At 37.7% G+C, this 23,519-nt stretch overlaps 1 protein-coding gene and 1 pseudogene across 1 annotated transcript; one reads left to right on the top strand and one right to left on the bottom strand.

The window, feature by feature from the left end:
- Nucleotides 1-3,068: 3,068 nt before the first annotated feature.
- LOC144664972 (uncharacterized) lies at nt 3,069-3,877 on the bottom strand (annotated as a pseudogene).
- Nucleotides 3,878-11,717: 7,840 nt separating this feature from the next.
- On the top strand, nt 11,718-22,391 carry LOC144664973 (glutamate receptor 2-like). The gene is made up of 13 exons (XM_078526165.1): nt 11,718-11,805; nt 12,693-12,898; nt 13,032-13,079; nt 14,106-14,228; nt 14,612-14,746; nt 15,061-15,165; nt 15,267-15,386; nt 16,344-16,541; nt 18,562-18,922; nt 20,040-20,402; nt 21,242-21,412; nt 22,032-22,188; nt 22,388-22,391. The coding sequence occupies exons 1-13, from the start codon at nt 11,718-11,720 to the stop codon at nt 22,389-22,391; spliced, it is 2,079 nt and encodes a 692-aa protein (XP_078382291.1).
- The last annotated feature ends 1,128 nt before the right edge of the window (nt 22,392-23,519 follow it).

Here is a 23,519-nt window from a genome sequence, read left to right on the forward strand (position 1 = left end):
TGGTACTCGTCAGCTTAGGTTACAACTGAGTAGAATATCCCCTGGGTTATATAATTATAACAAGTTTTTCTTTTCTTTTTCCAGTTGACACCGGCTGACCCTTAATGCAACGATGACAGCCTTAGCGAAGCAACAAAATTGGTTCAATACCGGTTACTTGCTTGTAACTCGATTAAAACAAAATAAATAAAGAATTAAAACAATTAAAATAAAATAAAATAAAATTAAAAATTAAGGAAACATGATAAAAGGGAGTGTATTTTAACCAATAATTATGACAATGAAAGGCTGAGTCATCAGAAATGTTTGCCTCTACGATTGCATGAGCTGTTTTGGGAATCACGCTGATTTTTTTCCGCGGAATGTCGAGAAGAAATATCTGAAATTTATACCTATGGATAAAGATAACCTGATTGGGGACTGAAAAAGTGCTTTTTTTACTTATTTGGATTAATTTCCCGGTTTTGTCTTAAGGCCTGTTTACACAGGCGATTTGTGATGCGATTTTTGTCGTTCTTTTCAATGCAACGTTTGTCCCGCTCCAACTTGCGGTGAAAATCGCAAGTGTAAAGTGGTGGAGATATTTTTAGCCTGGATATCGCAGAGTTTTCGAACATGTCGTTCGTAACCTCTGCGATATCGCGGCGACAAAAACTGACATGCTAGTTTAATACACTTACGATTTTTAATTTGTGCGATTTTCATCGCGAGCTCGAGTTGCATTAGAAAGCTCGACAAAAATCGCATAGGTAAATTCAGAAGGCAGGTGTCGTTTTTAATAAAATTTTTATAAGAGTCGGAAAGTCTGGGTTGTTGTAGCCTGCACAAGCCATTATGTCCAGCCCTCTAGTCTATCAACTGGACCCCTTCCTAAATAATAGAAGATTAACAGAATTCTTAATTTCCTTACCACACATACAACGGGCGGTGAAGAGTTTGTATATATTTATGAGCGATCGTGGAAAGGTAACTATCAGACATGTACTGATAACATCTACTTGATATCGGGATTCATGGAAAGAAACTTTTTGTTTTCGGATTCTTGTGTCACCACCTCGACTAAAAAAGCGGCAATTTTCGAGGGCATCTAAATTGTAGCCTTATGCTCCAGTTAGAGGAGCAAAGAGGATGAGTTGATCGAGGGCATATGATTTTCTCTTTGTTACTCATCATGCAATTATCTCGACGAATTTTTGTCTCGTACGCATATCCTTAAAAGTGTTTTGTCCAGTAGTCTACACGAATCTTTTGTATTATGCTCTTTGCGGATTTGAAAACTTGATCTGAGTAAAGCTGAAAATATGTTTTCTGGTTAGCTTTGACACAAAACCTTTATTATAAGTACCGTTATTTTATGTGGCCAAGTTTCAACTGCATGGAGAGGGTGGCCTATAGAATCTGAATTTAATATATACCAAACATCTACAGAAAATTGTGTTTTCTAGAGTTGTCAATTTTACATCGCCATAAATCGCGGACATTGGAGTCGGCGAGCTAATCTGAAGACTCACAGTTTACAACCAGCGATTACTGGCAAACTGGAAATGACCGATAAAATTTGCAAGCAGGTTTGAAGATACAATGCATAACACTAACTTACTTGATCAATTACAGTTCAATCCGATATGGTTCTATGATTACTTTTGGTATCAGAAAATAGCACAAAATCACATTCAGTCGCATCAGGAAGCATCCCACGAACGAATCCCTAAATCGGCTCTCTTCGAACTGCGATATTTCAGCCGTCGTTTCTCCAAATTTGCTGCAAGAGCCATCGTTTGAAAGCTTTTTTGCTCCAGTTTTATAATCGTGCAATACCTACTACACAAAATATTCTACTACACAAAATTCCTTCTACACAAAATATTCCTCTATGTAGGCCTCATTCTTGTGTATCATCGTCGATGTATATGAGCCCAAAGTCTGGCTTTCGAATCAGCGGCAATTACCAAGTTTAACGGGTTAAACTGAACGTAATTTTCATTCACTGTAAAAGTTAATGTATCTTTCTATCTGAGGATCCGATTGCAAAATTTTTCATTTATTTACCAGTCATGCAATAAATATTTAATTAAATATTTCACTTTCTATACGTTTTCTTTGTTGTTTTCTATTTCGCTTGTGCGATCAATTTACCACATAACATACTTTTCGCGGACTCAGAAGTCCAACTTTTCTGGCGATGAAATAATTAAAGAAAGACAATAACAAACAGAAGGAAAATGACCACTTTAGAATATAGTTGCTCAAAATGACACAGCTAGCGGCAGAGCACGCCTAGCACGCACGGAAAACTGTCACGATTGATAACTAAGGGTCGATGTTGTGAAGAGGACAATTAAAATCGCCACCTAATATAATATTATGCGTTGAAAAAGAACGCAACTTCTGTAGCAAAATTTCAATGAAATTTACTTGAGCATTTTGTTCGTTTGGGGAGTAAATGTTAACAAAACCGAAATCTTCGCCATCAATTGTGGCGTTTAAGATCAGAAATCTTCCGTTTTTGTCGGAAATTACTCGGACGCTTTCCGGCTTAACTGATGGACGGAGAAGAATCATGACACCTCTACTGTGTTTTGTACCATGAGAAAAGTAAACATCACCTCCCCATTCTGCTCGCCAATAGCTTTCTATATTTGGGTCACTATAAGTTTCCTGTAGAAAAATTACGTCGCTTCTACTATTGTAAAGCCATCTAAAAAGCTTCCTACGTTTAATCGACCTGTTGAGACCTCTGATGTTAAGCGAGATACAACTAAAATTTATATTAAAATCAGTGTTGTTATGGAAATTTCTATGTAATTTGTCACTTCTGCGAAGTCATGCCCCATCCAGCTTAAATTGTATGTAACAAAAAACAAATACACACCTAGTACAAAAAGTGACACAAAACAAAGACTGCATAAATAAATTAAACCGCAATGCGGTTGAAAGTATAGAAGGGAAAAGAAGTGGTTAATTAAATTCATAACACTTCTTTCACGGTATCCTCCTACAGTTCCTCGCGTTTGAATAAAATGCGAATACTAAGAGGCTATGGCGGATTGAAAGAACGTGTCTTAATTTTAATCTAAATCGTCTGCGTGGTAAATACGTAAAGGTCGATCTTCTGCTGATTTTCTTATAAAGATCTTATCGTCAATTGTCCACGCGCTGTGCCAATTTAACTGCTTTTTCTTCTTCCATACTTGGGAAAATAGCTCACGACGCATTCTGGTCAAGTTCTCGTTAATGTAGACAATGCCAGTATCCTGGAAATGTTGTTCTAAACTTAGGTTCCTCAGATGCTTTCGGGCTGCGTATAGCTCTTGTTTTACTCTGTAAGATTTAAAACGAGCGATAATTGGCCTAGGTTGAGCGTTGTTCTTGCTTGTGGGCATTCGATGGCAAATGTCAATATCATTTTTGTTGATCCTTACATTGATGACATTTCCGAGCTTGATGATGTGTTCGCTGACATTTTCGCCTGGTTGTTCCACTATCCCGTGAAATTCGAGATTATGTTTCCGGGTGTACTGCTCAAGGTCGTCTATTTGGTTAAAATAGCAGTCGCTAGGTCTTCATGCATTTCGTCGGCGTGCTTGTTTGTTTCGTTTAACACCTTCTTTAACGACGCTACTTCTTTCTTCAAAACTTGTTTTTCTTCTTCGAGCTTTTCAATTTTAGCTACGTGAAATTCTAGGGATTTAGTGAGCTGTTGGTATTGCTCTCTGATGTTTCGGTTTTCTTCTAGCAGCTTGTTGGTGTTATCCTGTATGTTGATAAGCACTTCCCAGATTTCTGACAAGTCTGTGGCGTTCATGTCGAAGGTTTTCACCGACTTGGACGGAGGTTTCCCGGTTTCTAGTGAGCTGCTTCCGCTAGACCTTTCAGTACGTTTCCCTGTTACGTAATAAGTCGTTATCAGCTTGGTTTTCTCTGACATGTCGAAATTCTTTTTTACATGGCGAGGAGAAAAGGAGGCAGGACTACGAAAATTTCCTGCCGACCGCCATGAGACTCGGTCCAGTCTCAATCGAAAAAAAATTGGATATGGCCTTGCTTTCTTCTGGTCTATGTGCGCATCTTTTTTGAAAGTTGATCTTGTCTTTTTTTCCGGCTTTTCTTGTTGATCTGCATTTTTTTGAAAACAGAGAACTGTTTGTCTTCCTTATCAGCCATCGATAGACCAAGTTCTGCTAGATGCCTTCCAGTTGAAGAATATATGTGTAAAATACGTTAGTGTAAATGTCGGAATGTGTACCCAATTGGATCGCAAGGTTTGATAGTTAAATTTAGAAAGTATTTTGTGCAGTGAATTGCATGGTCATGATTGTCCTGGAACTTGCAGATACAAATCTTGAGCGTTCTGACGCTAACTTGATAAAGTAAGATATGTCTTCGGAGTCCAAAATTATGTTCATTTTTTGGCCCGGATTCCGGACTCCTTTGACATGCCAGGAAGCCCTTATCTTGCATACTTAACCACGTTCGAATTACATTGTTTCGTAATCGCCTGTATGTTGGCAGAATTGTCGAAGAAAAAGCAATGAAAATAAATTTCTTTAAAAAAAATAGCATAAAAAACAGCATTTGCCGTCCGTCGCAGTGAAACTATACCATGTAAAAGTTTCGAAGGTATTCGGATTCGGATTTAAAAGAAAAAAGCGGTGGATTGACGGATTTGACCAATCAGATCGCACGGATAGTATTTTGTGCAGTGAGTTGCATGGTCATACAAAACTTGAGAGTTCTGACGCTTACTGGATAAAGTAAGATATGTACATTTATTAAATATTCAGCCACGGATATTGCATTTCTAGCATTCTGATTGGTTCACTCAATCCCGGTTGTCAGCTCGTATACCTTAGTTTGACCTTATTTGGAAAATGATTGCGTTACTTTTACCAAGCTAAAATTTTTCTACGGGAAGCGACAGTTCCATCGGAAAAATGGTTGAAAAACAGCAAATTTGGCGAACTTTATGAACAAGAAATAATCAGCAGTGCCCACCACAACCACAGAAATGCCATAGTAAAATTAACTACGCAAAACAAAAGGATTGATGCGAAAAGTTTAATTAATAACACTTGTAAACACACAACAAGAGCGAGTCAATAAAGTAGAAAAGCAGCAAATAATTTACGAAAGAACGGCAAACTGACACAGTTTCATTAAGTGTACGTCATAAAACTAGGCTCAGCACTTCCGTAAAGTTTGTTACCTTTCAATCTTGGTTTTGTCCTTTTATCCTTCAACAAACCTGTTCCACTTTAAGCTGAATTTCGCTTCAAATAATATAGCAGTCATGATGACAGCCGTGGAGCCGTAAAGAAGTACAATGTAAACACTTGGATAGATAGATAGATAGATAGATAGTTTATTAATACAACTTCGCAACCTAAAAGGTTGAATTATGTCATATTTACAACTTGCTTCGTTCGACTTGCACAAGACTTCCAGAAAAGCTTTTGCTTCGGATCTTCTCGTAAATCTTAACTGTTGTCACAATTTCCAGGATATTTATACGACTTTAGAGGGGATTGTTCGAGGAAAATCTTGGAAAGAAAACTCTCTGGCTCGCTTTCCTCGTATGTTTCATTCAACTCAAGAAGTGAACACCGCGCCAGAAATTTTCGCGCCTCCTCATACTATCACTTCGTTTACATCAAAATGAAATGTCCAGTCGATTTAAACTTGAGAAGAATTTAATAAAACAATTATTCCATTCGCCCTTGTTGGATACGAGTCGTTATAGCCAACTCGGCGCTTCGCGCCTCGTTGGCTATTTACCACCTCGTATCCAACGCGGGCTCATGGAATAATTGTTAAGTATTCGGATTTCAAATGAAAATGTGTTTTCGTTACATTGTAAGTTACATATCTAATGCAACAGTGCAATCAATCAATTAATGAGAGTTCTCAGACAAGTTTCATTTTTTTGAAGGGCGAGCGGCCGGTATGGAAAATACAATTACTCTTCGTCAAGGCTTGAGTGATCTTATATGTAATATAATATTATCAATGCAAAAATAGCAATGGGACTAAATAGATTCTACAGTGAAACCCCGATATAACGATTTGCCAAGGGGGCAGTAAAATTATATCGTTATATCGAGGAATCGTTATATCGGGGTTCCGTCCCATACATTTTACTATTGCCGGGACATAACATATTCATCGTTATATCGGGAATATCGTTATATCGAAGATCGTTATATCGGGGTTCCACTGTAGCAATAATGAAAAGAGCGTGGTGAAGTTAGAAAGATTTCTAATTCTGAAACTATCGATGCAAATTTCGGCAGTCCTGCATATTTTATCACACCCGTTCAATTTCTGACCCTGTCATTTTTATGATTATCAACAAGGTCACGTGATAGTATTTTGCCAAGGGCTTACCAATCACGCTAATGTTGATTTCGATTAAACGAAGAAAACTACGTGCTCGAACATCCCGAGATACCCGTAAAAATGCTAATCTTAATCACAGACATATCATTAACCACGAACCGGTAATCGCTGAAAAACAACCTGCTACCGCTAGCCGCGTAAAGCCAACGTTTTGCTAATACAAGATCGCCTTATGAAAAACTTGTAATTTGATTGCACGAGTCCTTAAAAAAGCAAATATTCCATCCGCTGTGAACTGGTCGAAACGGGATACGACAGTGTACTACTGCCTCATGTTTTGTTCCCATGTGGTAAAATGACGTCATTGCAATTGTAGAATAATAATATAATAATAATGATAATATAACTTTAAGTTAAACATGGCATTCGTGTGGAATATGTTAAATTGTTGGATATCAGTGGGTGGTAGTTTATAATAAAATGAGGTAAATTGTCATCGCGGGACAGCTACGAGTTGACACAGAGAAGATCGACACGATTTCAAATGCTAAATCTTTTTTTTCTCATCGTAATCAGACGAAACAAGTAAGTACGGTTGAGTTGCTCTTTATACGGTTCTTGTTTATTTTATACATGTATCACTTGGCGTGTATTTTAAATTAGTTACACAGATCCGCATTGATTATTTTGTTATTGATTTGTAAGTGATTGAAATGAAATGTTAGGCTTCATCGACTGCATCGTTGTTAATGAGGTTAAAGGAACAGATCGAATACAAACCATGCGATAGTTTCATGTATTCTAATCAGAAAATATTAAGAATTTAGCATTTATAAATTTAGCATTTAAAACCGACATCGGATTTGTTGATTTTTTTCTTCCACTGATCACAGTTGCGTAAATGTATACGAATATTGGAAGTTTCGCAAAAGAACTTCAAGTTTGTTTCACTTTATAATACATTGTAGTATATTTTCAATCCAATAAAAACAAGAATTATCGTGCTAAAAAAATAGAGGAATAGATGTATTGAATGAAACAATTGTACAAAAAATCATCATGGGGTGCAGCGGAATTGAAATAACTAGTCAGGGCAAATTGCAAAAATTATTGCATGGTAATTGTTGCTATATGTTTCATATTTTATCAACAAAGTAACAATAAAGTTGCATTTCTATGTTAAATCTACTATCAAACCTAGAAATCAATGACTTGAAATAACTGACGTTTCTCTCAAAGAATTAAAACGATGTGGGATACATTTGAACGAGAAGGAAATAATTATTAAGCTCTCAACGGGAAAGCCGAAAAGTTGAAAGATTTATTCACACTATGGGCCCTAAAATGAATTGAAACTTCATCACAAGTAAATTGGATCCAAGGGTCTTACCATTGTTTCACAAATTCCATTTAACACTTTGACACTGATCCTGGTATATTTACAATTGGATTTATTTGAATGCAACACATAACAGCAAGGAATTTTTGTAGGTGAAATTATTATATTTCTAGAGTTGCTTCACTTCGGGTTAAGGACCAATGGAAAGAGCAGTGTTAATTTCGAAAGAAAATACATTGCGCGGACATGTAAGAGTAATACAATACAATACAATGCAATTTTATTGTCCATACGTGGGACGAGGTCTCCCTCAATGTCCGAGCCAGAGGCTCATGTATAAAACGTAGGACTAAAATTAAAATACACTTAAGTATATGCTACTAAAAATATAAAAATATATCCCACCCATTAAAAAAAAATAGGTCACCAAGGGTGACATGAGTCTAATGCCGTATGGCATAGTGATACAGATTGCGCGGTTTTCGTAAGCCGGTTAAAATTGGTTAGAGGTTTGTGTTCGGGAGTTTAATTTAAAATGCTTATAGCAAGCTAGGGGCATCGTGGATGATTATGGATGAAAACGAAACAGTCATAAATGTTATATGCTTCACAAAATTTAAAGTATGAACAGGAGTTGATGTTACTTCTTCCGTATTGTCCGTAAAAGCAGAAACGATTAAACATTTGGACAAGATTGCGTGACGATTTACAAAAAGCATGTTCATTACAACAAGGGTTGAAGAACTTCACATCGTTTTCTTTCAGATTTTTCACCATTTTGATGATGACTCTTGAAACAGATTTTGCAATAAAAGCACTTGAAATAGTGACTGTTACTCCATTGTACTGTAAGCACTTAGTGACAGATTTTCCTAAAAACGGGTGTAAATGCTCACGTCAATATAATGATGACCTTTTGAACGCTGGAAACTAGGCAATTATTATCGAGCTACCCTATACAGGTCGGAGCGAAGACTGTTTATCATGATGTACAAATTTCGCGAATCATCACTTCCATATCAATGTAACCATTTTATGATTTTTCTAGCTGTAAGAAGAACTTAAGATCTCTGAGAGTCGTAAAAGCATGAAATTCGATTTCAGTGTATGGCAAAGGCCGGGACAGTGTAATACTGCAAAGCGGCCAAACAAACGCATTTTGATTTAGTCGCGTAACTTGATCTACATTTATCCATGTACATCTTTTATTTTTGAAGGTTTTTGTTTGCACTGTAAAGAAAAAATTGGTCAAAATTCGAATGACTTAAATACAAAAACCGAGGTAAAGTTTTCTATTTTTTAAAACAAAATAAATATTTGGTCGCATTGTTTAAATAAACGCGAGTCGCCGTCGAAATATTTTTTCTCAAAGACGTCTTGCTTTTTAAGCAAGACGAAAACACAAGTGCTTAACTGAACTGAAAACGAAGATTTATTTTCACAAAAAGCTTACAAATGTCTTAACTGGAAAATTATTTCGTCCTGTTCAAGTGTTGAATAATCGTGACTTGAGAAAGAACTTTTAATTATGCGTGGGAACACGTGTCGCTGATTGGCTGTTTTTAATTGAAACTAATCGTGCGTGTCCGTACGGAGTCCGTTCTTGCAGCTGATCATTGTTTTCTACATTACAGCGAACGATTATCGATCCCGAACCATTCCCTTGGGATTGCTAACAGCTTTTTTCATATAACAAAGAGTCTAATGCGCATGCGCAAAGCGCACGCAAGCATTAGACTCAAAAAAAGAATGAAAAACAAGAACAATACTAATACAACCCCCCTCCCCTTACCCCATACTGTATAATTAGTTTAAATCAATGGAAATTTTCCTTTCCTTTCCAGCAAAAAGATAATAGACCATTTCCGAGTTACCCTTTCCCTCTGTTTCAAAACGAGTCTACGTGCGAAAACATTCATATGAAAATGAGTTTCACCTACAGGTCCATTTTCATGCAAATCAAACCCATTTTCATTTGAATGGTTTCGCACATAGACTCGTTGTGAAACAGAGGCAAAGGGTAACTCGGAAATGGCCTATTGGTTGTCTTTTGTTTTTATTCCTACATACAGGGGCCAAGACCTAGAATTGGCAGTGAGCACAAAATAAGTGCGAAGAAGAACCATGAGCATCACGTTGATAATCATAGTCTCATTTGTGAAGATGGTATACACGACAAATAGAGAATTTACTTGTGGTGAGGCACTTACTGCGATACTATAATCATTATAGATATTCTTTTCTTCTCAGATTCAAGATTTTGACAGATAAATGTGGTACAAAATTGTTTTAGCAAACTTTCGTTCTGAAAATTTACTGTTTTACTTAAATATGTTGCACATGTTCTATTCTCGGTTTGGGAGGCGCTCTCTCTTGATCAGGGGCACCCAACGAGAACATTTGGCCTATAGTTGTCGGAACACCGTTTTTACGCTAGAAGTGTCCTTTTTGTGCGCTAAAAAAGTGTATCTTTTCGGATGCGCTAGCTGAACTTTCAAACTTCAGAAAATCTTAGGAAACGAAATATTATTACCTGAATTTACGAGCCGTTGTTGCTTTCCCGAAAATCGTAGGTGACCTTTCTGCTTACCCAAAACGACAGGCATTACTTTCCCCACATGTCGCGAAAGTTTGAGCTAAAAAAAACTTGTTTTACATCGCAGTGTAATCCGAAAATCGTAGACGATTACATGTCTGTTGAATAGATTCTCACCGAAACGGTCTGTTGGGTGCTCCTGTCTTGATGTCCGATCAGTGTCACCGATTCCGGTTCGAGTCCAGACAAGGTCATTGTGCTGTGTTCTTGGGGCAAGATTCTTTTATACACAGTGCCTATCTCTCCCCATGAGTATACATGGGTACCAGGGAATTGTCGACGGCAACAACAACGTAACAGAGGATGGACTAAACCATTCCAACGTAATCTTCAAACTACTGCTTATTTAGCGTTCTCTTTACATGTAAAATAATCGTACCTATAAACAAAAAAAAGCAGATGATGCTCCTGGATATTAAACAAATAAAACATAAAGTTCATTTTAACCGATTCCTTGCAGGTCTTATTAATGGTCAGTCAGCAGAATATGATGCTATGGCCCTATCTGCTAATAACACTCTTAGTTTGAATAATGTTTCCGTTACCTTGAAAATATTTAACGTATCGAATACTACGGACCTCCTTAATCAAGGTAAGAAAATTAAATACATTTTACAATCTCCACGGTTAATAAATAAGCTTCGTTTAAGAGTAACGTAGGCATTATTTTTGTGCTAGGTAGGTAGTTAGCTGGCTAGGTAGGTAGGTAGGTAGGTAGGTAGGTATATAGGTAGGTAATCTTTATTTCAACACGGTTAAAACATCTGCTATATAGAAATAAATAAAAAAAACACTACATACAATCCTAATGTTGTTTTAATCAGTGGTAATTCATTTGTTGCCTTTCTTCTTGCGGTATATTTTTTCAGGTTTTGTTTTTGGAGGCGCAGCGGCATAATGGTTAGCGCGCTGAGCTCCGGTTTGAGCGGTTTGGGTTCGAGCACTGGCCCGGGTCACTGCGGTGTGTTCTTGGGCAAGACTCTTTTCTCTCACTGTGCCTCTCTTTACCCAGGTGTATAAATGGGTACCGGAAAATTTCATGCGGGGGGGGGGGGGGGAGGGGGGGGGGGGGGGGGTAAACCTACGATGAGCTAGCATCCCATCCATAGGGAGTAGAAATGCTGCTGCAGTCGCTTTATGCTACGGCCTGATGGGCCGCATGGCTCGAATACAGACTTAACCTTGGTTTTGGTGAAAAAAACTGATAGCAGAAAATTTCAAAGGTATGTTTTTTAGTTCAATCTTTAGCGTTTATTTTTGCCTAAACACTGCTTTCATGTAATCTGTATTTCAGCCTCGTTATTTGTTCAACAAAACGTCGTTGCAATTATCGAGGGAAGTGAAACAAAGACGTCCGCATGCGCACTCTCTACAGTGACTGACATTCCTCTTATCCGTCTCCATGGCGACAGTAGGCCCCACCACCATTGCGAAAAAGCGATTCAGATGTCGGCAGGATACAGAGACTACGCACATGCTGCGCATGACATACTTAACAAATTTGGATGGCAAAATGTTGCACTTGTATTCGACGGTAAAAACAAATACTACTACTTCACAGTTTGTTTTTAAAATTTTCTAAAAGTTTTGATCAATGCAAAGATGACGCTGTTGTAGAAGTTATCTAAGAGAACTCTTCCATTGCAGTAGCAGAACTTTTTATGCAGTCCGTATGCATAAAGAGCATTAAGGACATAGGACATTTGTGTTCTACGCTTTCTTTGATAATTATAATAATTGTTTAAATTCGTAAGCTTGACTACCCCTGGCAATGGCATACTGCAAACTTTCAGATTTTCCTCCGGCTAGCCTGGATAGAGCAATCGGTAGCCTAAAAAACATTCTGGTTAGCCTAGAAATACTATTGTTGGCCTGTTAACGGTTAACTCTCAATAATGGTAATCGTAACACGATATATAATCGTAATCTGCAGATACCTGTCTGCAGTATGAATTCTGCAAATGTCATACAAAGCCTCAATACTGCTTTTAAGGAGAACAATAGAGGTCACGTGACCAGAACTTATGACATCACAGAGTGAAAGCTAGCGTTATACTTAACTTATAACCGTGTCTGGATTAGGGTTGCAGGGTTAGGTCTTATGGGTTAGGGTTAGGGTTGAGTTGTTGGGGTAAGGGTTAGATTTAGGGTTAAGGTTGCAGTTTGGGCCTTGGCTAGTCACGTGACCAGCACCTGCCACACTGGACACCTTAGTTGAAGTAGTTGTTGCCGTGTCATTGCAGCCCTAATAAGTTTCGCCACTACAATTCATTTACTTCCTGCTATGTATATATGATAAAGGTTTTGAGGGTAGCCCTACCCCCCCAACTTCTTGTTAAAGAGAAGAACTATTTGAGGCTCATTTTCGAATCCCTCCGAATTCGAAAGGTGAATTGAAAGTGTATGTCTTGTTTGTTCTAGATACTTTCTTGCACGAAGCTGTATATTTTCAAGTCATATCACAAGAATCCAAGCACACTGTGAATTTAGTTCAGTTATCTGAGCTGGACGAAAATGATGATCCAAAAGTACAAGTATCGAAAGCAATGGAAGCAATAGACCAACTTGAAGCTGACGTTATTCTTGTTTACACCAAAAAAGAAAACATAGAGCTAATGCTGCAACAGGTGATTATGTCGGGTTTTGGTCTTTCGTCTACGTTTACACTGATTCCGTCGGAGTCTGAAGGAAAAAATCAGTGATATACGAAATAATTTAATTGATATGGTGGTTTCATTTTAACCGTTTTATTTGCGACAGAAATCCTGTCTACACAAGTATGTCTACAGATGGATAATCCGAGAACAGGTATGATAATCAAATGATGGAATTATCAAGCAAACCTTATAAATGCACTAAGTCCCGTACTAAACATTCAGTGCTTAAGTCGACTTTGGTCGGCATTTGAAGGAGCAATCGATGAACCACTTGTGACGTCATCATTTTGAACGTCAGCAGATCTTGGTGATAAGTAACTGATAGAGCTATGTTTGACCTTTACAAAGAACTATTCATTTTGCGTATCGGTTGTATCCTGACAGAGCCAATCGAGCAAAAGACACTCCGTTTTTGGTGCAAAATCGTTGCTTAAACTGGCCAAAACACCTGTAATAATTGATCAAGGTCCTCTTTTCAGGGTTTACCATTGATTTCATCAAAACTGTTTTTGGCCTAAAAGAGGATGTGAAGAGTAGAAAGAAGCGGGAATAACAAGGCCGAGAAAAAAAGAAAAAGAAAAAGGAGCAAGAAAAAAAATTTGGGAACGATTGTGCAAAAAAAATATGCGCATGCGCCAAAGTACAATTTTGTACACTTTTTCATGGAATCTTCATCAAAATTTTGCTGCATTGTGGGAAAGTGCTTTTTAAGCAAAATTAAGGGGAATTCATGATGGTAGCACCAAAACGTAATTTTTTTTGAAATGTAGCACTGAAAGGGTTAAGATTATACGACACAATACACTAAAAGTGTCGCCAGGAGGACACCGTCCATTAGAAAACAAACCCAACAAGGTCAGTTCACTGGACACATTTAGTAGCTGTCAACGTTAATCTAAATCCAAACAGTGACTGTAATTTTAGCCAAGTTTGTTTTTGAGCACACAAACCATTGATGGCCGGGTATATTTCTGTTGAAATAAACATCCTTTAGGAAAGATGAACGTTTATTCGTTTATCTCATATAATTCTATCGTGAGACAAACGAATAAACTTTCCTCTTTTCCTATCTTACTCCACGATGAATAACATTAAACAACCTTTGTTTGTCTTGATTGTTCGATCATTACTATTCCTACAAGTAACATTTTCTTTAATTTAATTTATTTCGCTTCAGGTGCCACTGTACATAAACTGTCATGGGAGCAATGTCGTATTAGCACTGGCATTTCGATATATCCCGGGATCAGCTCCCGCTGAGCTTGAAAATGCAATTTATAATACAAATAGCACCGACAAGGTTGGTTTGTTTTACTCATGGATTAGCAAGTGGTACTTTCGATCAATTAGAAATGAAGTCAGAAATGAAAGGCGACAAAAAGAGTAGCTATTTGCTTTCGAAAAAATCGTACACGAATCAAAGGGATTTTAAAGTCCATCAACAATGATGATGATGATGATGATGATGATGATGATTGTGGTGGTGTTGGTAATGATGTTGAAGATGTTTAATATTTATTTTATTACTCAAAAAATCAAGGGAACGAGGACTAACAAAAGAGTTGTTTACAACAATATTTTGCATGGCGTAGTAAATAAAAGACTGACGTTTTACGTTCTATCGGGAAACAGGGTTAGTTGCAGAAGTTGGCAATACAACATAAATGTTCATTATATCCCCAGGATCTGCTACCACTTGCATACGATGCAGTCCAAGTGATAAGCCATGCGGTAAACATTGAACCATGTATATCAATAAACAGGACCACAGATGGTTTAAAAGATTCAAGTGCCAGAATATTTGCTTGTATAAAAAAGGTGCGTCGTTTTAATATTTAAAACGTATGTTATGAATTCATGACTTAGGCTGAATCTAACACTTCCTAAAAGGGAATTTACATCACTGAAAGCATGTAATAGACTATCGACATCAGTATGTGAAGCGATGAGATGAGATGAGATGAGGTGAAATGAGATAAGATGAAATGCAAAGAGGTGAGGTGAGGCGATAAAATGGGAAAAACACGTAATTTGAGTAAAAATGTTTTCATCTGCATTGTGTAAAAGATAAACAGAGTGTCCTTACCATCATTTGCATTCACGACAGCCATTGCTATTTTTTAAATAAACAGGTTAATCTGGATGGTCTAACAGGCCCTATCCAGTTCAACGAGAATGGGAAGCGAAAGGAAATTGAACTGGAGATTCTAAATCTCCGAAACAATTCGTTTAAAAAGGTGGGTAATCATAAAAGGTTGTTTTCAAAAATAACGGCCCCTTCATGAATTTCAGTTTGCTTTAGGCCGATGACATGATTCATCCTTTTTTTTATATCCAGATTGGTATATGGAGTTCAAGTAAACGCGCCATCCTGTTTGAAAACATCTTACTAAACATTGGGAAACCAGTCACTGAGGAAAGCCTGGAGGGAAGAAAACTCAGAGTTGTCGTTACTGAGGCATGTACCGTATTTTCTCGATTAAACGCCGGACCCCGATTTAACGTTCGACCCCGATTAAACGCCGGACCCCGATTAAACGCCGGCCTCGTCTAAACGCCGGGTCAAAATTGCTTATTTTTAAATAAACGCGGGGGTTGTTTGTTCGAGGTTCCGGCGTTTAATTGAGTTCAAGCTAACAAGTAAATATGTTCTCTTGAATGGCACTGCTTTGTCATACAAGTGCGATATGCTGCTTTAAAAATTTCCATAAACGTTCAAAGGAAAAGTCCGACGCAACATAGCTTGGACGAACGCTTTACAACAAAATAAAACCCAGCAGTGGTCTCGTCCCTGTCTTCATGACTGACGCATTTCTTTCTGGTGTTAGTGCTTACAGTCGTGGAAATCCCGAGGATCCCTCCAGCATTTGTTTACAAGTTGGAGGTCGTTTAAAAACCAGGAGAACGTTGGCGAAACTGCCGTTTATGAACTTAAAACGTTCTTCCCATAACCTTTTCTTGCATGATCCTTTATTTTTCATATACCGTTTATATTCTGTTTGTCACAAATCTTGATTGCAAGATCCGCAATTATGTATCTTTGGGAAATTATCAAATTTGGATACCTAATTGAGAAAATACGGTAAATCACACTTGAGTTAAAACACGCCGATTGCAAAAAAAATCATTGCAAAGTGAAGCTTTATAAATATTCCAACTGTCCCCACACTTTTCTTTGTGAATCAGCAACTTTACAGTACCAAAGTAATGGTGAAAAACTAGACTACTGCATTCGAACTCATCTACAAGTTTAATTGACGTGTATAGTTACCGTCTTTGAATTAGTTAGCTTGTGAAAACAAACGATGAAGGAAAATATTAGCTTGTTTATTTCATATTGAACCTGTAGGTAAATATCAGTAGCATTAATATTTGATTGCCTTTTGTTCATAATACCTACAACTGAAACCTGCAGACTGCACCATTTGTTATCAAAAAGACGCAACAGAAAGACGGTACAGCTTTATATGAAGGATACTGTATTGATCTGCTGGATGAACTGGCAAGAAATCTTAAGTTTACGTATGAGATCTACCCCTCCCCAGACGGGCTATACGGCGCTGAAACGGAAAATGGAACATGGAATGGAATGATTGGCGAGTTGCTGTGTAAGGTTTGTAATGCATCTTGATGGGATTAATTAGTTTCTCTCAGTATCGTAAGGTTACCTGTTGACTGGCTAATGATGATATGATAACGATGATATGCATTTTTTAATGACGTTTTGCAAACATTATGGGAATTAGACTAGATGTCAGGTTGTAAAGGCGACTGTACCTGCCACTATCAGTTCATTTTTACGATTAATCTCACCCACCATACCAAGGCCATCCAGAAAGATATCAGATCAAACCACACCACAAGCAGCTCCGTGCCCTTCTGGTAACTACTAAAGCTGTCCAGACTTTGGACACTAAAAATAGATGTTATTAACGTTCGTAAGGCGTACTGATGTACGATTTGAATTGGGCGATCGTATTTAAAAATTGAAATTCGAGACCGAAATTGGACACCCACGTAATCACGTTTAAATAAACTAACTCCAAACGGAGACAGTAATAATTAACAATTAGACTACGAGCCCGAGTTTTCTATGAGCGAATAGTGAATGAGGCGCAGCCGAGTTGACTATCGCTCATAACGAGGGCGAGTAGTCTAATTGTTTTAGAAGAAACTCTAAAGAATTGCAGACCAAAACCTACAATTTTATGTACTTTTAAGCCAAAAATCAAGAAAAATTCATCCTTTAAAAAGCAACGCGCGCGCGATTGTTTTCTATCGGCTATTATAGTTCACCGCTAAATTTTCTCCTATTCTGATTGGTTTAAATTGAACACGTGACGCGATAGTGCCCGCGCGCCGGAGGGCACTATTTACACCTAATCGTACCTTTTTGGTATGCTTCGGCGGCATATCAGGCGAGTTTGGTCGAGCCATGGTTCGTATTTTTGCGAGACGCAGTCGAGCCAAAATACCCATGGCGAAACCAAACGAGCCTGATATGCAGCCGAAGCGTACCAAAAAGGTACTATTAGGTATTTACCGTACCCAAATTCAGCCAAAAATCCGGTGATATTATTCGCTCTGTTGAAGCCATGCTTGCCAGACACGTAGTGCAAAATGTGTTGACCTGCTTGTATTGATACTTTTTTGGTCTTCAACAATTTTATCAAGTCCTCTTCTCACATTTTTTTACTTGTTTGTTTGGAGTTTTATTCCCTAAATTTTCAAAATCCAAATTTAGCAAAAAATTTGGGAACTCCGACTCCATTGTTTCAGTGTGAATGTTTCAGTACTCGTCGGCAAACATCGCGCAATTGGCGAGCGCGCTCAAGTTTAGTTTTGGCGGGAAAGTGTTTCTCATTTTACGACCGGTAAGCATCAGCTAATTAAAAAAACTCGTTTCTGTTTTATTGATAAAACCTCTTTTCACTTCGTCGTACGGAAACACTACTTTAATTCAAAGTGACCGTGATATAGTGGCATATCAGGTCAGTGACTTGATATCGTAGGATATCAGGACAGTAGATCGCGCTTCTGATTGGCTACTTGCGAATTTGGATACGGTAACAGCCCATAGTGCCCTCCCGAGCGCACCCGTGCCTTTTTTGTAAACAAGCGTGCCTGCAGACAAAAAAACCCAACCAAATTCGATTCACTGCATTTCAACGGTGGGTTTCTCGTCTGGTTTTGTTTCGTTTGTCAAATTTCGGCTTTCAATTGAGTTTTTTATCCCCAAAAGTAAAAATTATTCACGATGCTTGTTTTTGTATGTGCGCGCGGAAGAAAATTTAGTTGTGAATAATAAAGACAATAGAGTGTTTCTGTCTCGGAACTATCGGTCTGATAGTTGCCCCTTGGAAATTTGATGTTCTTAAAAGTAGCATATTTGCCCTCGAAGCTTCGCTTCTCGGGCTAATATTTGTTTTAAGAACATCAAATTTCCGCGGGGCAACTATCAGCCGATAGTTCCTCGACAGAAACACTACTGTTAAAATAGAAATCAATGGGAGAACTAATCCGATTCGCGGATTTGCAATAGAACACGACTGAGTTTCTACTAATCATGGTTAATGCTATGGTTACCTTGTATACTGAACATGCTAACTTATGTTTTTTTATTATTATCTTAGCGTGCTGATATTGCCGTCGCAGCACTCACCGTAACTGAACGACGAGAGAAAGTGGTAGACTTCAGTGTGCCTTACATGCACTACACTGAGGAAATGTTGCTCAAAAAAACATCTTCTATCGGGACTATTGATTTACTACAGTTTTTGAATCCTTTTGAAAATTACGTTTGGTTTGCTACTCTAGCCAGCTTAGTGGTCATCTCTGTTGCTGTGTTTTTAATAAACTACTTCAGTCCTTATGGATACAAAGATGATAATGGGCAAGGGACATCCAAAGAGTTTAGTTTTTTCAACAGTGCGTGGTTTGCTTTGGCTTCTCTGCTGCAACAAGGAGGCGATAATACACCAAGAAACTTGTCAGGTGTGAAGCATTTAGTGATATTGTAGGTGGTTTGGTCTAGACTCAAAGATTAACTACCAGGCCTCATTTGTTCGAAGGATGGATAAAGATATCCACCGGATATATCGATAAATCACTATCCGGTTGATAGCGATTTATCTGGCGGATAGTGTTATCCACCTCTTTGGACAACCGGCGAGAGTATTTGATCCTTGAGCAATTATTATTACATCATACCCGTCAATTTAGGTGACTCTCAGCCTACACTTTTTGCCGCCCTGGGGGAGAACTCATCTAGACGAGTATCTCATTTTCCTGGCTAGACGTTTTTCAAACTACGATTGTCTAACCTTTATCAAAGAGCTGTACACAATAAAAATTGTCTTTTTAATCTACCACGCGCAAATGTAGCTTCCAGTGCATACAGTTTTGTGTGTAACAAATTTAAACATTTCCATTGATTAAATGCACATGAGCCAAATGCTATTGTTTCAAATGTTGTTATTTAATTCCAAGCAAACTTTTTTGACTGTTCTAGCTTTACATCAAAATGAATTACCAAAGGTAAATTGGTTTTGTTATGAAATTAAACGCTATAAAGTTAGGACGTTTCGACCTCTCCGAGGTCTTTTTCAAGTGGGAGTAAAAAAAGAAATTAGCATAAATATATTAAAATATTAAAAAGACAAAAATGTTACGAACGCTAAAATGTGATAAAATATGTAGAAATAAGTGACAAAATATTCATGAGGTTTAAATGTTAAAAAGACTCAAAACTATGGTATCAATTAAAGAAATTAAAAAAAACGACCTTAACAAATCATTTCGCACGGATGGAATCGCATTGTTTGTTTAGAGTTGGTTTCAGTTCTTTGATAAAAAAAAAAAATTCAAAAGTAAGGCATTCAAACTTGCTCTGACACTTTTTTAAAATTTTAAAAAACTGCCGAATGTCATCTGGGACCATGTCGTGTTGCTCCTTGAGGTGATTACCAATGGCGGATCCTTTGTGTTCTTCAATTCGTTGGTGAAGATGCCGATGCCAATGCCACCAAAGGCAAATTACCAGCTTATTGTATTGTCTCCACACTGGGTTAGCACCAATAGTTCAGTTATTACTGAGCTTATTTTCCCCTAGGTCGTATCCTCGCTGGATGTTACTGGTTCTGCATTCTTATCTGGATTTCTACATACACTGCCAACCTGGCCGCTTTTTTCACCGTGAAAAACGCCGAAAATCCAATTAATAACCTTGAAGACATAGTGAAGTCAACTTACCAAGTGGGAGTAATTGGATCTTCCAGTGTTTACGAGGATTTCAAGACAAGTCAGTATGAAACTCACAAGAAGATTTGGCACAGAATAGAAGAGTCAAATACCATAGTTGAAAGCACATCAGAAGGAAGTCAGTTGGTGAGAGAAAGAGATAAGTTTGTTTTTATTGATGACGGGCCCATCCTCAGACACGAGGCCAGCCAGCCACCTTGCGATCTTACCGTAGGTAAATATTTAAAATTTGGGCTTTACGTAATATGACGTTTAAGCATATTTCAATTTACTCTTGGAAAAGGGGAGCTTGAGGAGGTTGGGTGTGAGAGTGGGGGGGGGGGGGGGGGGGGGGGAGGCAATCCCTCCGAATTTTTTTCAAGTTTGAAGAGAGGATTATTTTTGTGACAGTAAAAATTTTATAAGCTGTTCATTCATCCCTCGCTGGTATTTGACGGTTCATCTGATTATCTATGAATTTTGACATGGCAATTCAAACCACATTTTAACATGACGGTTTAGCAAAAGTTTTACTTTTTGGACTTGGATTTTCATTTTTTTTAGTTCTCTTAAGAATTACTAAATAATTGGTAAATGTATGCATTTCCTTGTCATCTTGATTTTATTTTCTTTCAATTTGTGCCATTTTCTATCTTTCTGAAAAAAGAAGAAGAAATGAAATCCGCGATGGAGGAATCAATAAAGGAACCAACCAACCAACCAATAGTTTTGAAGGAACCAACCAACCAACACAATAGTTTTGATTTGTCTTACATTTTAGAAATAAACCGTAGAAGGGGGAATTGTATTCCCAGTACCACTTGTACGACAGCTGTGGGCTCCATAATTCCACGCATGATTTCATGATTCCATGTGAGAGGCGCATTGGCTTAATTATCTGAGAGTTGGATTGTTGATTTTTTTTTGCGCCGGCGCCTATGAGCCATCGGGATAATCTGATCCGTCTTTGGATTGGAATGGACTGTAATTACTTATAAGTTACTTTTAATCGCATGACCTTTATCCTAACTAGCTCATGTGTCCTCAAACTTTCTGTTTTCTTTGTTTTGTCAGTGTCTGGTTTAAGTACAGCCAAAGGACTTTCTTTTGCATTTCAAGACGATGATCCACACACTAATGACTTCACACTAGCCATTCTACGTCTACATGAGAATAATTTTCTGGAACACTTGAAGAGGAAATGGTGGGAGGCCAAACATGAGTGCCCTCAGGAACAAGAAACAAGTAAGAAAACAACTATAAAAATTATGCTTTAAGCAGAATTGTTTCCCCAAATTTCGTTCAGTTTATTTCGTGCAGTTGTTGTGTGTATGTTTTTGTTCGTTTGAGGACGTTCGTAAAGACCGACAAACACGAAGGACGAGTGCTAGGGACTGGTCCCTTCGTGTGCGGCTTTGAGATGCAGATAGTTGTTTATATCGTTTAATTGGTTTTGTTCTAATTTTGTGTAATGATAACATCTTATAGTGTAATTCATTCTGACTGTTTAGCTATTGGTATATTAAGAGCATCGCGGCAAGTAGAAAGAGTTGATTAAAGATGTATTATATAAATAAAATGTTTTTGGACAATACTACTTATCAGACTTCTAACCGATAAGTTGTAACATTCGTTTACATAATTTCATTTAAACTTTATAGAAAAAGCTAAATAAAAAATTTAATCGGACGTTCATGACCATTCATTCGTTCGTTTGTTCGCAAGTTCATTCGTTTATTTGTTGTTCGTTCAGTCGCTCGCTCGCTTGTTCATTCTTTCATTTTTTTGTTCGTTTGTCCATCCTAATGTATTAAAAAAAAAGAACTGATGAGGGACATAACCATCTATTTATCAATCTTTTCAGCACTGTCGCGAAAGCGTATTGATCTGAAAAGCATGCTGGGAGTTTATGTTGTTCTCAGTGTTGGAATACTTGTTGCATTACTGGCGCTGATTGTAGAAGTTTGCTGGAAAAGGAAAGAGAAAAAGTTAATCAACATCAGTGAAGGTGGATCTGGAAGGTTTGTTGTTCTCTTCTATTACTTTTTTGTAGGCAATGTAAATCGAAGCGAGGCATATCAAGCGATTCGTGTGAATTCCTGCTAAGTGGTCAGTCAGTTTTAAAATTTGAAAACAAACAAAGCGTGGAGACCATGCTTCTAAAAGTTAATTCTATTATCCTGATGAATTCTAAGACTTCGATTTAAATTCTATTTACAGATAGAACTGAGAAAAGGCGATCATAAAACATTTTGATAGTTGGGACAGTTTGAAAACAATATGGTCACTTTTTGGTGTAAACAGCTGATTACCCAGTGTTGGTTTCCCGCACAATTTAAAGCTGGTGCTAGAAAGACTAAACGAAAAATAATGGACTATGAGGTGTACAAACGTTTGCTAATATTGTAAAAATAAAAAGAAATTTTTTGGCTGAACTCCAAGAAAACTTCAACCCATTTTTTCATACATTATTGTAATATATCAAGTTTTATAACATAGCACGCGCGCAAGCCCTATCTAATTCCTATTGAGCGATCATGGTATAAATCTTTATCTACGCACGGTCGTGCATATATATGATGACGTGTGCATTTGCTTTTAGCTAAGTCGAGTCTTATAGCTGCGAGTTCCCATCGTTTACTCCGAGTTGGCTCTATCCAACAAGGGCGAATGGAAAATTGTTTTATTTTAAAATTCTTGGACATTTCATTTTCACGTAAACGAAGTGATAGTGCGAAGAGGCGGGGAAATCTGTGGCGCGGTGTTCACTTCTTGAGCTGTCATGAAGGGGTATAGAATGGTCCCTGTAAAAATGTAAGTCTCGTAAAATTTCAAGTGGGTCTCGAAATCTCGGCGTCACAAACTAGAGTCTCGTAATCTCGAGCTCGCAAAAATAAAGCAGGTCTCGAAATCTCGAATTTTTAAAATTTGAGTCTCGGAGTCTCGCAAGTCAAGCGAAAATGTATTTGGATTGAAACATCACAAGCTGAGTGCAACCTTATATAGCAACAACAGCAGCACAACGAATAACAATCATGCATGATAAACGACTCAACATCGTATCTTTACTAGTAGGGTACATATTTACGAGTTAATTTTCCGTTTCCATACCCGTATTTCTCTTGCTTGTACTAAGCAGTATATTTTCTAGAAGTTTTACGCCTCAAGTTGTGCAAGTCGAAGAAACAAGCGTTTACATTGTACTTGTTTACGGTTCCACGGCTGTCATGAAGCTTCATGAAGACTACTATATTATGCTGAAACTGAAGCGAAATTAGCTCAAAGTGTTGAGTCTAACAAGTTTTGACTTGACATAGAAAGGGCAAGACCAGGATTCAAAGGTACAAACTTT

The sequence above is a fragment of the Oculina patagonica genome, chromosome 9 (assembly GCF_052425735.1).
Source record: "Oculina patagonica isolate OP01 chromosome 9, crgOcupat, whole genome shotgun sequence".
Classification (NCBI taxonomy): Eukaryota; Metazoa; Cnidaria; class Anthozoa; order Scleractinia; family Oculinidae; genus Oculina; species Oculina patagonica.